The sequence below is a fragment of the Phaethon aethereus genome, assembly GCF_964289735.1.
Source record: "Phaethon aethereus genome assembly, chromosome: 9".
Classification (NCBI taxonomy): domain Eukaryota; kingdom Metazoa; phylum Chordata; class Aves; order Phaethontiformes; family Phaethontidae; genus Phaethon; species Phaethon aethereus.
The window spans coordinates 26,397,317-26,412,980 of NC_138585.1; the positions used below are offsets into that span (position 1 = coordinate 26,397,317).

General features: G+C 46.1%; 1 protein-coding gene across 2 annotated transcripts in view; it reads left to right on the forward strand.

The window, feature by feature from the left end:
* The window catches only part of PPM1L (protein phosphatase, Mg2+/Mn2+ dependent 1L), a gene marked incomplete at both ends in the record, with an annotated part of 97,316 nt that overhangs the window by 80,643 nt on the left and 1,009 nt on the right, over positions 1 to 15,664 (forward strand). For both annotated transcript variants that reach the window (XM_082003567.1, XM_082003566.1), the window contains one exon: positions 12,078 to 12,239. In XM_082003567.1, the coding sequence (XP_081859693.1) occupies positions 12,078 to 12,239 (162 nt within the window). The remainder of the gene's footprint in view (positions 1 to 12,077; positions 12,240 to 15,664) is intronic.

Here is a 15,664-nt window from a genome sequence, read left to right on the forward strand (position 1 = left end):
TGACTTAATTTCTTTTACACGTTAAAGATACAGCTCAAACTTGGTCACTGTGACCCAGCGCTCTGTTTTTCTGCAGAGGACCAGTACCTACAGCAGAAATCATAGGGCAGTCACCCAGGGTCGAGGTGGTCTCTTTTACCTTTTCATACCTGCATTACAGACATCAAATTCTGGGCAACTTCCCTCGAGCTCTTCAGTAGTCATTGGAAAGAAAACAGCATTTCTGTTCTGATTCATGGGTTTATTTTAAGCATCTGCTTTAGTAGATGAAGAGTCATATCCTAAACGTGCCCACTCTTTTCCGTTGGCTGTGAATTAGCTTTTGCTCACAGGTGAAATATAGGTAGGCAGGTCTAGTTAGGAGCTGACTGCCAGCATAAGCGTCTCTGTAGGTGTACACATAAAACCATTTAAATTACATTTTGGGCTGTAGCTTCAATGCAAACCGTGCACTCGCCAGCTTCCTACATGGTGGTCTTCCAGCTTTCTAGAATATTGGCCGTGTTTTTAAACAGCAGGCATATATTTAAGCCAGCCCAAGTGTGTTGTATTCTTTTGCTCCATTAAAATAAATTTTTATTATTCATATAATTATAACCTTTCAGCAGAGGCTCAGAGCAAAAATAGCGCTTTGACAGGTGCCTACTTGCTTGTGAAATATTCTTCACTTCCTCATCGGCTTTTGAAGTAGGTACTTAGCTATTTAAATTTCTCAGCTAGCAGTCGATTTTTTAGTACCGACATAAATGCTAACAATATTTGGTTCAGAGCATTTGGTAAATATATTTATATATCGGGCAAAACCAAAAAAATATATTTTTATATATTTGGTGAAACCTGTGTGCAGCGTAGGTGCAGTGCTGACTCTACAGGGCTGTGTCGGTAAGTCGGGGATTTTACTATCAATCACGTGAAGCGCTCTGTTCTCACTCAAGCGTACGTAACTATTTTCAGTCTTACTGTATAAATGCCATGTACTCTTCACTTTGGTATTTATACATTTGTGGCAATTTAAAAAAATAATTTAAAAATCTAGTATTTCCAAAGTCGTGCAGAAAGAGAAGAAACCAACACAGCCCTGTAGAGTGCTGAGATTCAGAAGTGTAATAGAAAATGTTTTTTAAACTGTTTAATGGTTTTAATACTCACGATTACTAACTGACCATTTCCTTCCTGTGCACTTACCGATGAAGTCTGGCAAGCATCTTAAATGCATAAACTTAGGTTTGGGTTGTTTCTTAATTCAGACGTAACTCGTGGCAGAGTCGGTTCTGGTTTGCGCCCAGTGGAGGGGTGGTTTGATGCCTCCTGCATTCGGGGAAGGTTGCGCCTCCAGCCTTTTGAAAGGTTTTTTCAGGGACTCTGCATTATCGTGGCCTGATTGCCATCTTCCCTGTTTGTATCTGTGGCCTAATGAAAGACTTAAACATCACGTAAGCTCTGGAGAATTACAAACACTACTTGAGATTTATTTTGCATAAGTTTTTGTTAGATTCCATTTGAAAACCTATAGATTCAGTTGATGTGCGCCATCGCTTGAGATGGTCGCTGTCAGTACCGTGGCGTTCTTCCTCAGTTTCAGACGCACATGTTGCATGAGTAGACGGACGTGAGCGTGGATTTCTCTCCTTTTCTTATTAAACAGGTATCAGAGGTAGCATTTGAAGACACGGCTTGCTGCAAATTCAGTGTAGGCAGAGAGAATATCAGTTCCCGGCCTCTGGAAGAAAGCCATCCATCTCGGCGGAGGTTCGTCACCTGCTGATGGATGCAGACATAAATGCCTGAAGGGTCTTTGGAGTAGCAGTGAAGGCAGCAAAATTTGTTCTGCCTACAAAGCTGACAGACCATTTGGAGATCCTTATTAAATTTGCCTGCATCACTACCCGGACACAAACGCTAACAATACTCGGTTCAGAGTATAAATTGCTGCATAAAGAGCATTGCAGTAGTAGGCTGGACCGGCACAAAATCATCACCGGCTACACCTTTGCAAAACCCCTCATTACGCCCACAATTGCTAGATTTTAGTATTGAAATGAGTATCTCCAGTCTCGCCCCTCCTAGTTTTGCCATACCATGGACGAAAAGCTAATACTTGCCTTCTTTTGAAAACATTTTAATAGCAAAATTATTGAGAGGAAAATATATTGCAATAACATCAAGAACATGCACAGGGATTTATGATCTAAGGGCGCTGCTGTGTTTCTGGAGATCGCTTGCGCTCTTGCACACGTCTTTCTTGCGCTCTTCCCCGTTCGCAGCAGTGCTCAGCTCGTGCTAAGCCCTGCTTTGCATGCACAACTGCATTGCACGCCACAATCAATCACTGTTAGCCTTTTCCATTATTTCCCAGTGTTTGAATTATACATGGGGGAGATGTAGGAGGAAAAAGGAGCAGGAACAAAAGGAGGCTTTCTGTTCTCAAGTGAAGCTTTCTTAAAAAACCTATCCATAATCTGTAACAACCCATTCAGGTGAAGAAGTTGGTCATAAACAAGCAAAAACTGGCTCTTCCTCGTGCCCTAACACCTTTCTAAGGGTGGCAATTGTCGAGTTTTGGCAATATCGGTGCTTTTTGCTCCCTCCGTGTGGATCTTCTCCATCAGCTCCGGGATTACGGACTGCAGCCGCTGTCTGCCAGCAACTTGAGCCGATCTTTGGAAAGCCAGTTGGCTTTGCTGAGCTCATAGAAAAGTTCCCCCCCAAACTGTGCTGTTTTCACTCAGCCGTGTGCCAGGAGGGTGATTTACGAGGTCACAGCTCTGCTAAAAAAAAAAAAAGATGTTCAGCAGATGTGAAGGTTTTGCATTTGCAAATGGGCAAAGTAGGGTTTGATACGGAGAGCTGGAAGATACAACCGGAAAATATAGAAGGAAAAAAGTACGGCTGAAGGTGACTTTTGGCCAGCTGTTGGAAGATGATTAGCACCCGAGTTTGATTAACCTGAAAATGGGAAGAGTCACCAGCTTGATTTAAGCTGGCACCTTTGCTCAGGCCAACCAGCCTCAATTTACAGCTCAGTAAAATCCGCATCAGCAAATTTTGTGCGTTGGGTAGTGGAGGGGATGGGGACAGAGTGACTCTCCTGAGATGAATCACAAACCTCCTTAACTGTGTGTAATTCTGGTGCGTGATCGCTCCTCACCCCTTTTTTTCCTCCTCCTCTTGCTCCCACTCTTCAGCCAGCGTGGGAGCTACAAAGTGAGATCGCAGTTCCTTCGGACAGGGTGCGTGTTTGTATTTGTAATTTGGCGAAACACCTTGGGCGCTGAATAAATAACTCTTAAATACCTCCTTGCTGTACAGCTCTGCCTGCATATTAAGAACTTTCTTGTTTGTTTAGGAGTTAACGCAAGTGATCTGTCATGCAAGTGCCTCAGGGCCAGCTGGAGAGCGCGGCAGGTATTTACAGTGGTGCTCCACGACATTCACCACAGCCTGGTAGACGGTCCTGCCACCGATGGGTGTTAGTCCTTCGTAAAACCCGACCCCGGGAGCCGAGGGATAACGTACTCGTAGTGAAAACCGTTTGTTGAATACAATTGCCAGACGCGCCGGGGAGTTTGGAACAGCCCTGTTCAGGCTGAGCAATGTGGAGATGCGCGCAGCGTCTACAAGCCAGCTGCTAGTTGCGCTGTTGGTGAAGGATTTGCTAATTACGTGTCTTGAGTTCAGTTTAGTGCCTACCCGCTGACACCTTATTTATAGCTGCTGCTTTACGTCTCATATTTATGGCTCAAGCACCTCGGGAAAGTGCAGGTCAGTTCCTGGGGTTCAAATGAAATTTTACAGCCTTGATCCTTTAGGTAGGAGTGGGATAAAGCCAGAGACGTCACAGGACTCGGCACAAATCGGATGCTTTTAATTATTTTGCTGTGGGGTTTTTTTTCCAAGTGGGATTTTCATTTTGCGCCTACGTTTTCCGTGTGATTACAGGCCTCATTACGGTTGACTGTCGCGAATAAAAGCCTGTTGAGCATCGAGCGTAACGTTTTCTGACTAGATAAGGTCAGTCACGCTCTTACGCGGCCTCATGGGGCAGCATGGGGAGCAGTGGCGTTGCTGACCTTACCGCTGACGCATACAGTCACCGAGCACCCGCTGTGCTGCCGCCGGCCAACTCCTGCTTGGCTTAAAACGTCGTGCGGGTCGGTACCGAACCGACTCCCTCGGCGCCAGTCAGTGCCGTAAATGCAACGTCTCGAATCTTTGGCACTGTGATTGTGGAGGGGGTTATTTGTCTGAAATTGCTAGGAGGATGGGATCCCTTTTTTTTTTCTTTTTTTTTTTTTTTGTGTGTGATCAGTTCTGCAGACTGTGTTTTACATCGAAATTTGGTATCTTTCTGTAATGGGAAGTGCACAGCTGTAGAAGATTGCTGGTGGATCCATAGAAGATCCGTCTTAGAGATCACAGAATTTGGGACAAATCTTGACAAAGCAAACTACGCATATCTCGCTGTGAAACTTTTAGTAGCTTTTATTTGTTTTTCAACTTTTATCCAGCTCTTCCTTAGAAAAGTTACGGTATTGTTATTTTGAGGGAATACCCTTATCCTCCCCAATAAAAAAACGTACAGCTTCTTCCTGAACACCTTAGGTTCACGTGAGCAGCTGTTGTTAACAGAGGTGGGTATTTTGCTGGGCTTGGAACAGGGGTGATATCCGCCAGCTCTCCTTTGCCGGCCGTTTGACCCGATAGAAATCCCTCTGCTTTGTTCTGAGCTTGCTCAGCGCAGTTGCCGAGCTAAACGAAACCAAGCTCGTTACTGCCTTGGGTCGGAGTTCCTCGGATCTCCTGGGGATGCCTCCAGTCAAAGGAGATAAATTGCATGAAATTACCCCTAAATTTTAGTTCCGCCTAGGAATTGGGGAAAACATGTTCAACAACAGATTGGGGGGGGGGGGGGAAGTCAGATGCAATTCCTGTTTGAAAGCAGTAACTTCTGTCTTTCAGTTTGTACAGCCGGTGCTTTTCAGCGAGGGAATGCTGCGTGCTCGCCGTCCTTTGAGCTGGGGGCTGCGCTTCGTCCGCTCTGCCTGACATCTCTAAACCTCACGCTAAGCTAGACCCTTCGTTCTTGTTGCTTGGCTTATGCAGCGGCTGGTTAGAGCTATTGCAGGAATATGGTTTGAAATAGCAGTAGCAGGATCCTCGTCTGTATATATATACGCTACGTTGCATGAGCATCTACCGTCGTTTTAGTTTCCAGTGCTCCTACAGTCCGAGTTCACTAGCGTTGCACTGTGTTTCAGCCCCTGGGTATGGAAGGTTCACAGGGAAATGTCAGCAAGAGATTTCTTTTCCTCTCATGTCCAGACCTTAGCATAAGGCATTTTTTTCTTGTCGTGTTGCTGCAAGGCTGGACGGGAGGTTTAACTGCGGCGGAACGCCTGAGCCCATCCGCGAAGGAGGTTGCACATGTGGTTTTCTACGCTTTAATTAGCCCGGTAACATACAGAAATTTCTAACCAGAAAAAAAAAAAACAACAACGTTTTCAACATATTTCTCCTTCTAGCATATTAAACAGCTGAGCGGGATGTTCAGGTGAAACTAAGTGTGGGAGTGATGCCAGGAAATCAACTTCTGGACCGAAAGTGAGATGCCCTGTGTATTAAGATTATTTTTCATAAAGACAAGAAATGAATCACGGAGCGCTAGGATAGCACGAAGGTGGGAGCGCGCCCCGTTTCCGCTGCGGTATTGATGAGGCAATGTCAGAGCAGTCTGGAAGATGGAGAGGCTGCCCAAAAGGGTTTCCGTTTTTCACTAATTAACTTTTGTTACCTGATGCACAGAACTTCCTTCCTCCAGCTCTTGTTTTCCTACCTGGAAAGCACTTTTAGGTATTTTTACATAGCTGAGTCAGAACATCTACAGGAATCTGTTAGTCTGTAAGTATATCCTAAATATGATGAATATAATATGATTAATGGTAAACAGGATTGAGTGATATATCCATATTCATTGATTAGACAGGCAAATAGGATCTGTCCAAATAGAAATACAGTATGGTTCTCTGCTTCAAATACACAATCTTAAAATAGTACTGCATACAGCCAGGTAGGAATCGTTTTGTGGTGGAAATTAAGCTACGCTCGTATAAAGATTTGAAGTAATTTCTATGTATGTCTAAGAATCCGATGTTTATTCTATTTTAAAAGAAGGAGTTCTTTTAATTTTAGGGGGAAAAAACCCCACATATGTTGAGATGATTAAAGAATTATGAGACCTCGAATTTTCAGAATGGTTATTTTTAGGTTTGTGCTTTACAGAACTGACTTTTACAGAAGAATTTCGTTAACGGAAAGGGCAGGTGCAGCTCATTTCTGGGGAACACCAGCACCGAGGGCATTCAGGGACGAACGCCTGTAGGATGTGTCGGCTGTTGCGGCCCGTGTGCCTTGCAAGACATTTGAGGAAAAGGAGGCGGGTACTTTAAAAATGCGCATGTATTTTTGACAGGTACTGTGAGCAATCAGCAGTTCATTTCACGTGCAGGAGGTTAGCCCAGAATTTGCTGAAATTGAATATTTTGGAGATTGTGATAGAATTTTCTCTAATCTGCGTAGCTTCTGCTAAAAGAAACAGTGCAGCTGTTTAAACATTTCAGTAACCTATAAAGGGTGAAGAAGCGCTAATGAGCATAATGAGCTTCGTCTTTCACCAAATCCTTGATGAAGGGTGGTTGTCATTAGAGAAGCCAAAAATGCACGAGAAACGGCGCCATGGACCAGAAACCAGCCGAGGAGGAGACACGCAGGTCACTGGGATCCAGCAAAAGGTTTTACGGTGACCCCACCCCAATTACAGGCTGTTGGGATCAGCTTTGTTTGGAGAACTGTTGTTTTCCGTACCTGACCTGTCCCTCCTTTTCTGTGCAGACCTGGCGGTTTGGGAAGCATCCGAGCAAGGAAAGGGCTTCAGCCCCTGCAACTCCCGCCGTTCCTCGCGCTGCCGTAGCACGAATGAAACGTGAATGTCTGCTGCTTGGTTTTATAATTGCTTATCTTATAGATAAGCAGTGGGTAATTGGATTTATTTTTATGGCTTTGGATTAGAATTGGTGGGTGACTTGGAGGGCGCGCGGAGGCGGCGTTTCACGATCTTGATGGTCTCACTCCACTTCTTATCCATATTCCTGGTGACTGGGAAGCAAGAGACTCCCTTACCCTCCCTCATATACTTACTTACGGTGTTTTTCTCAGTCTTGCCTGTTCCACAGGCTGTAATCAAAGTTTGATTTGCATTGCTGAGGGGTACATGTAGAGCATGTCACAGAGAAATTCAGGAGACACGCGGCTGGGCTCGGCAGGAGGACCTGAGGCAGATGGGCACAGAGGACACCTATATTAATGATAAAAACGTCACATATCTGCCCTGAAAACTACTGGAGCCTTATTGTTTAGGATTTAAAGTCCCTGTAAGGCAAGTGAAAATGCATGGTCTATAAATGAGAGAGAACCTGCATGCAGCACAAGTTGCCAGTGGAGAGTACATATAAATCTATATTTGTGTTTATCCTGCTTTTTGCACTGTTCTGAGTAATTCTGTTTCCTTCTGGAGATTATTGAAGCTCGAAAATACTAATTCCTGCTTAATTATTGTATGAATTCAAGCTTGAGCACTGTTGAAAAAAGACGGCAGGGGTTTTTTTTAAATTGTTTTTTGTTTGTTTTTTAATCAGTCCCGCCACGTAAGTACCACATTTCTTGACCTGCAGTCGCTCTGAAGGCACTTCTGCGCAAAGGGCACGGTGGGCCTCCCCCCTCACGAAGCGCAGACCGCGGCGGCTGTGTCGGTCCAAGCGCGGCGCAGGTCCCGGCACCCGGGATATCGCCCTTCTGGTTAAGGTTACTGGGGACCTTCTTCCCGGCAGCTTCACAGCGGTCGCAGCGGGTGCAGCCCCCCTCCTCCCCTGCAGACCATCTCCCCGCACCCTCCGCCTGAGCAGCTTTGGGCACTTCCAGTCACTGTCCAGTGTTCTGCTCTCTCTGCATGTGTCTCAGCCTCTCTCTAAAAATTAACATTGATTACGTTTGTGGGGTTTTTTCCTCTTGTCACTTGGCTTTGTTTCCAGAGATCAGAGTAATTTCCCATTGCGCAGACTTCTGTTTACTACCGCCGTGCTGGCGCAAGCCCTGCCGGTGCGGGCATTACTGTAGCTTTTCCCTCTCTGGGGTTTAACCCTTGTAGGCTGAACGCCAAGAGGACGGTGGTGGTCCCTCCGAAGACAGTGGTGATGGTCTCTGGTTTTGAGGTCGTTATTCTGCCAGTTTTCTTCTTTTTTCCTGAAGCTGCGTGAAACTCCACATCGGACGCCTTAGAAAGCGGAGGCGAGGCAGCAAAGCGATCAGCTCCTGCCGTGGTGGCACCACGAGGTGCCCGAGAGTCCCATCCAGCCTCACCAGCTCGAGGTTTGAGGGATGTCGGAGTGGGAAATGACACCCGGGAAACTCGGTGGTGTGCAAATGGGGGAGCGACGGTTAAAGCGTAGGAAGGGGAGGTCTCATTTCTCTGTTTTATCTGAGAAAGATTCTCCGTGAAGAGCCACAGAAAAGGTGGGGGAGGACTGGGAGGAGCGGTGAGAGGGCACGGGTGGGAAGGACAGCTGCTCGGGAGAAAGAGCCCTGGCTGGGGACTTGCGCCATTTAAAAGCCTGAGATAAGGGCAGGTGTGATTCTCAGGACGGAGGGACAGGCAGGAGTTCAGGGTCGACGAGGGGGAAGAGGAAGGGAAGAGGTTACGTGTGCTGATGGCCTGAAACCCATGGGGCACGAGAGACTCGGAAAACAGGAGAACTCGGCGAAGCAGGAGCGAAGCGGTGCCGTGGAGAGCACCCGGTGGGAGTGACGGCGCCTTTGCTGATGGGTTGGGATGGCATGAGGGCACTGGGGGGACTTCAGCCAGCGGGGCCACCCGCAGCCCAGGAGCTGGGGTCCTCCTCCCGAGCTGCCCCGCCAGCGGGGGTTTGGAGCCGGGCGTCAGCAGGGCTTGTCGCCGCCGCACGCCAAGCGCGAGGTCTCCAGCGGCCGCAGGGTGAGCTGGGTCACGCCTGGGCTTTCTGATGCCTTTTAAAATGCGTTAATCGGGTCTTGTGTGCACTCTGGTGACTTTTCCTCCTTCCGGTAAGGCGGTTATCCAAAAACTGGTAGAGCCAGTGCAGCCTTGGCTCTTACAAGGTGCCTTGTCTGATACTAAAATACACCACCCAGGATCTTACCTGACTTTAAAAAACGCAACCCTGTCTCTGCAGCCAGTACAGTACAGGATTTAAATTTTCTGGTGATTTTCTTTGTAAACTGCTCAGCAGGGTATTATTCAGGCAGCTGCATCGAGGGACTAATATAACATGTTCTCAATTTTGGACCCTTTATGTTGGGAATTTTCCCTTGTGCAATTGCATTAAATCTGAGGCGGCTGACAAGAGCAGGATGTTTTCTAACTCTACACAAGGTTAAGTGACTGAAATAAAAATAGATGGAAAAGAAAACAAAGTAAAGTAAGTTTGCTTTCTCATGTAATGCCAGGCGGTAGCGTGGGGTCAGGGACTTAACGATAGCCCAGCCGTCAGTCGGGGACCGTGGAACAACTGATCCTTCCTAAATCACTTCAGAAATTGTCTCCTGTTTCAGACGCTCGTTCTTTTCCATTCACACAGATCATACAACCAGAAGACTGTGTTCAAAGATACCATTTTTATATAAATTGTGGTGATAATGACTGTATTTGTGAAGCATTTTACTTTCTAAACGCCAGGGCCCTGGGATGTTATTTGCAGTATATTTCTTACTAGGAAACGTATGATTTTTACTACTGCCTGTAGGAAAAATACACGCTGGGCTGGTATAACGGGAAGGGGGAAGGCAATCTGCGGAGCCTGGTCTCTCTCCTGCGGCACGCCGGGACGCTGCTGCAGCTGGTGCTGGCTCCGTTTTCCCATCCAAGAGGGCTTTCACTTTTGTCCCCATTTTACATCTTGCAGGTTTTGTTTTCAACCCAAATTGCAAAGGCGGCTGTTCTTTTTCTCTCTGAAGTTTAGACGAAACGTCAGACCAGCTTCAGCAGGTACCAGCCCTCTGGTCTCCTGCAGGTTGTCAGCACAATGCTGCTCGAGCATTTGTTAAGGGAAGTTTCATAAATAAAAGCAAGGGAGGGTGCCGTTTATTGCTGTAATTTCCAGAGCTTTATGCATTTGCAGAGTTACTAGCTTTTCTTCAGGTGGAGAGTGAGGTGACCTCAAATGCTAAATCCCATTTTGTTCTGCTTAAATGACCAGCCGCACCCCACTACAGCCGTGTGTACCCTCATTATTGTTTTGTTGTCTTTGTGGTTGGGGTACTGGTATTTTCGTGACCAAGTCCTCTGGCGTTAGAGGGGGCATGAAGGCCAGGACCTGCATCCGAAGCGGGCGGGCATCCAGCCCGCTTTCAGCCCAGCCTTCTTCACACCCTTCGGCGCAATCTCCGTTAGTCGTCAGAGGAGACATTTCTTGAGGAGGCAGCTCATTTTGCTGGGTCCCTCGGGTGACCCTGGTGGACAGGTTCCTCTGCATGCCCTGTCATCAGGTGAGCCACTAAGTCGTGCAGTTAGCAAGGGGTTTTAGCAACAAATGGGAACCAAATCCGTTTAGGTCTGCAATGTGGCAGTCAATTGCAAAAAATAAGAGAGAGAGATATATGCCTGTCTTGTGAAAAAATAGCTCTCGTTTAGAGCTGTGCAAGACAGACCATTATGTTAAAAATAAATCTCCAGAACGCAGTGCATCTAAACACAAATTGTTTATTACTGGCTATTTTATTTATACCAGCCATGGGATATTCAACTACTGACATGGGAACAGCAAAACATAGTTTTTAGTTCTGGGTTTGGACAGCAACGCAACCAGCAGCAGCTATGAGAATTTAACTTTTAGACCGCAGAACATAGACGTAAACCCTAACCATGCTCCCCAGGAGCAAAACCAGGGGCCAGGCTGCTGCTGGTGGTAGGCAGTGCTGGAATGTCCCCTTGCCAGCATTTTCATTAAAACCGCGTCCTTGTCTGATTAAAACGTACAAGCAGAAACGCGTTGCTTTGCAGCCCTGCTGTTGCTTGAGTTTCATCGCTGGGGCCCTTCATGCTGGCCCCGAGTCCTTCTTCCCGAGCACCCAGGCTGTGGGTGCACCCTTTTTTTAATGAAGAATCAGATGTAAATTAACAACGGAGGTGAAAACTCAACTATGTGCTTCTCTGGTCTACCTAAAAGGAAAGGAAAGCAGCCACAAAGTTAATTTTATTTACTGCTGAAGGATACCAGAGTACCTTTTGTAAAAATTTTAGCAGCACCATGTAATCTAAACTAAGTGCCAGGCACGTTCCATTTTAATGTTTGTTAGTGTCTACCTAAAAGCTTACTTGCCATCTTTCTGTTCTAAAATACGAATGAAATCGTGACATCTGGTCCAAAGTCCATGCAAGAAATATTTGTAATAGCTGGAGTTTTTAGGAATACAGCTCGTGCTAGCCAGAAGGGGAAAATACAGAAAAGGCACGGTCTGGATGGGCTCTGCTTTGCTCAACATTCATTCCACTTAAATGAGGAAAACAAAACCTATAGTGTTCTCACTTGAAAAACAGCCAATTTTCCCAATATTTCCTGCTGCCTCAGCCAACAAATACTATGCCTGTTGGATACAGTGGTCAATGACCAATTACATCTTCTGTGTATTTAAAGGTTAAAGTAGTTAAATTAAAAATGTCAAAATTTTTCCTCTTTTCAATTAAAAAAAAAAAACTGACCTCAGTTCTTGAGGGGATGAGTGGAGAGAGCTCTGCTTTACCCGTGCACGGTCCAGTGCAGTAGCTTCAGCTCTCAGAAGCTGCAAGTGGGCTCTGGGGCTACTTCGTACTTTTATTACTTTCCCTGGCCATTAGGAAAAGCCGGCTCTCAGACGGAGACCGGAATACTTCAGCCCCTCTCTGCCATTATTACAAGGAAAAACATTTTCCGGCTAATCATTTTTTTATATATATATGTGTGTACATTCCCCACATATTTGTTTTGCTTCCCATTCCCTTCTGTTTTTTCCAGGTACAACCTGTTTGATCGCACTGCTGTCAGATAAAGAACTCACAGTGGCCAACGTTGGTGATTCGCGAGGAGTCTTGTGTGACAAGGATGGGAATGCTATCCCCTTGTCACACGATCACAAGCCCTACCAACTGAAAGAGAGGAAGAGGATTAAAAGAGCTGGTGAGTCGTAATGTTTTTGTTTTGAATTGAAGGTTCATCTTTTTTTTTTCCCTCTGGTCTGTCAATAATATAGACTTTTCCCCTGAGAGAGGCTGAAAAGTACTAGACTGAGGCATCAGCAGATAAAATCTTCCATTGTTAACACAGCACTTTTCAGTGGGGTGTCACAGTGCAGACAGAGAAGTGGAAGCAGACTGACCTGTCCCTTAACGAGCCACTGTCGGAGTAAGAAGAGCAGCCTTCATCTTCACCAGCCAGTTGACCATCCCGGCCAGTTCCCTTCTGATCTCTGCGGGGAGCAAATTAATAAACAGGAGCAGCAGCATTACAGGCTTCTTCACACCAAACCGTGTCAGCAGCCTTTATGTGAGAAGCTGACTCTGAACCTGAGTGAGGTTTAGCTCCTAAAATAAGCAGCGCATGAATCTAATTCATCAAAGCTATTTTTTGTTCCCATATAGTGACTGCTAATGAGCACAATCATGGAAATTGTAGCAGCAGTACAGGGAAAGAATATAAGGAACAGCAACCTTTCTGCAGTAAATCTTTCTAGCTTTCATCACTTCTCACTTTAGCGACCTTCTGTGCTAGAAGTTACATTTGGATCATCAAGTTTAATTGCCAATTCTCCCTGAATTTGTTAAAGTCTCTTTTGAACCCGTTTCTGATTTGGCTCGCACAGCCTGCAAGCAGCAAATTACCTGATGAAGAAAAAATGTTCCTCTCGTTTATGTTAAACCTACCGATGAGCATTGCCTCCAGAGATGCACTGCCTCTCTGCCTCCACGTCTTAGTTTGTAAAGTGGAAATAACAAGTTTTTCCGCGAGTAGAAAACATTTTTAAAACCTACAGGTTATCAATACGCTCACAGCAGCATAAATGCCTGTACACGTGCAATGTGCGCTTTCCTCTCAGTTTGCTTTTTTCGCCGACGAGGCGTAAGAGCAGTTGGGATCCTTCCCGCTGCTAGCCAGACAGCCGAGGTCACGTACGTTCCCCGAAGAGGAAGAAAAGGTATACGGATCCTAAGAAGAAGGAACAGGAAAGTCTTGGTCTCACTTTGCTTCAACCTGTACTTGGGGAATGGATCAATAAATCTGAAGATTTTTCTGTAAAATTGCTTCCCTCTTAGCCAAGTCCAGGGCCTCTATGCAATTGTTCACTTAGAGAAGGCCTTCACTTAGGAGAAAAAAAAATTATCTGGGTATTTCTTTTATGTAGAAGTGAGGCTTTGTAACACAGCAACGTGAAAAATGCACCTGGATTTTTGCAGGAATTTCCAACTTTGGAAGAAATTATTTTAGTAGGTAAATGTTTTAACTATCTGCAGCTAAACAAGAAATATTCTATCTGGCCTAGTGACTTAATGAGTTCACTGCTCTGTTACCTATTGCCCCACTGTATTATCATGATTGATGTGGCCTCACAGGGCTGTTAAAAACATACAATCCAGTTTATACTACTGCCAGATACTTTTACATTTTGGAACACCCCTTCTTTACACACAGTAAGTGTAAAATTGAAGCAAAGTGCCCGTACTGAATTATCAAGCCTACATTGCTACTGTGACAAAAGTACCTGACTTTCTTCCACCATCTAGATACTTCCCTGTCATGTAGAACTGAAGACGGCGACAATAACCACATCATTAAGGTACATTTCGGTTTTCCAACTTCACATTACACCATCGAGCTGCACCATCCAGTGCTCTATGGGTAGTTACAAGATGACTCCAGATTTCTGTAGGATTAGACTTCATTTAAAAGGGAAATCCACGTAGCCATGGTTGAGAAAATATCCTTCAAACCTCAGTCCAATATAAATCAATTTGAGGCAGCCTGAAACACCAGCTCAAAGAAAAGCGTGACTTGCCTTGTGCATTTCAGCGGGGCGTTAACATTGGGCTGACAAGTCTAAACTAATCTGTCATTTTTTGCTGCCACGGTGGATGTTAAGGAGGCTCGCTGCGTGCTGCTGTCAGCGGTCGGTGGATGGGAATGAACTCAGTCCCTCTCTTTTGCCCCATTCCCAGCAACTGTGTACAAAGTCTTTCAGTCAACCCACAACCTGAAAAAAAATTTCCTTTTATCAGTCCGACATGACCCGAGCAGCTCTCGCACTGAAGCCCCGAAAGCCAACGCTCAGGTTTATCGTGGCAGTTCCTGCAGCGCAGGGAGAGGCCACCGGTACCCACGCCTGCAGCCACATGCCAGAAGGAAAGACAGCAGCTACGAGGCCAGGGCAGGGCCCTCCATTTTGAGCTGAGGTGCCACATCTTGTGGAATTACCTGCTGTGCAGCGTGGCTGTGCAGTTAACCGCACCGGTCACAGGGTTTTTCTCAAGGCTGAGTGTTATCTTCACAAGATGCACGCTCACACGTGCTGCGGTGCCGCTTGTCCTGCGGCTGAATGAGATTGGGGTCCCGCTGCTCTGACCCGTTCCTGTGGGATAGGGGAATGCACGTCCTGCGACACAACGGTGCTGGTTTCCTCAGAAAACACAAGGAATCTCCTTCTGATCGGAGCCTGAGCCATGTATTTCAGTGTAAGACAGCGGCCTTGAAACAACCGTGGGTTTGGCTTGTGAAGACACACTCAGTTGCAGAGCCACAAGGTGACTGTCACTGATAGAAATTTAATTCATTCACCTTGAACATAATCCTCTGCGCTCAGCTCTCGCTAACATGCAGAATGTTTGTGCGGCTGCCAACAAGCTTCTACTTCTTTAATGCCTTTTCTCCTCCAGTGGCAGCCAGCGCTGCAGAATGTTTGCTTTTCCATGAGCATTTTTATGTATTCTGTATGGATGGCTTTATAAAAGAAAATATTAGGAGTGCCAACAGACACTTCAGCAAACCACAGGAATCCAGCTTGTGCCTGTGGCAGTTCCAGGTGCCACGTGAGAATGGCACCGAAAAGTCACTCTGTACGCGTAAGCACGACCTGCAAAGACTGGGGTAAGCACACTCAGCAAGTCGGCAGCATCAGCTCTCTCCTCTGCAGGTACAGGAACGGTGCGGGCACTGCTGTCCTCCGACCGCATGTAAAATGTCTGCTTAAAACTGCCTCTTCTGAGCTGCATTTTGCTTCCCCTGTCACTCCCATACGTACGCGTGATTACACACCAGTTACTATAGTCCTAATGAAAAAGCCCTGGGCTGGTGAGTAGGCGGCTGTGTAACGCTCAGCCGAGGCGCCCTCAAAACCGATGGCAGCGGCCGGACGAGGTGTGGGTTTGACCTGAAGAGGAGTTGCAGTAGGCTCACGAGTTCTTCCTTTTTTTGACTGTGGAAAGAAACATCTTCATAATGGAGACTCCATAGAAAAATTTTGTTTCTGCTGGTTTTAACACAAATCAAGTTTCAAGCTTTAAACAACAACGAATCATTAAATGAAAAGTAGTTTCACCTGAAAGCACAAGGGA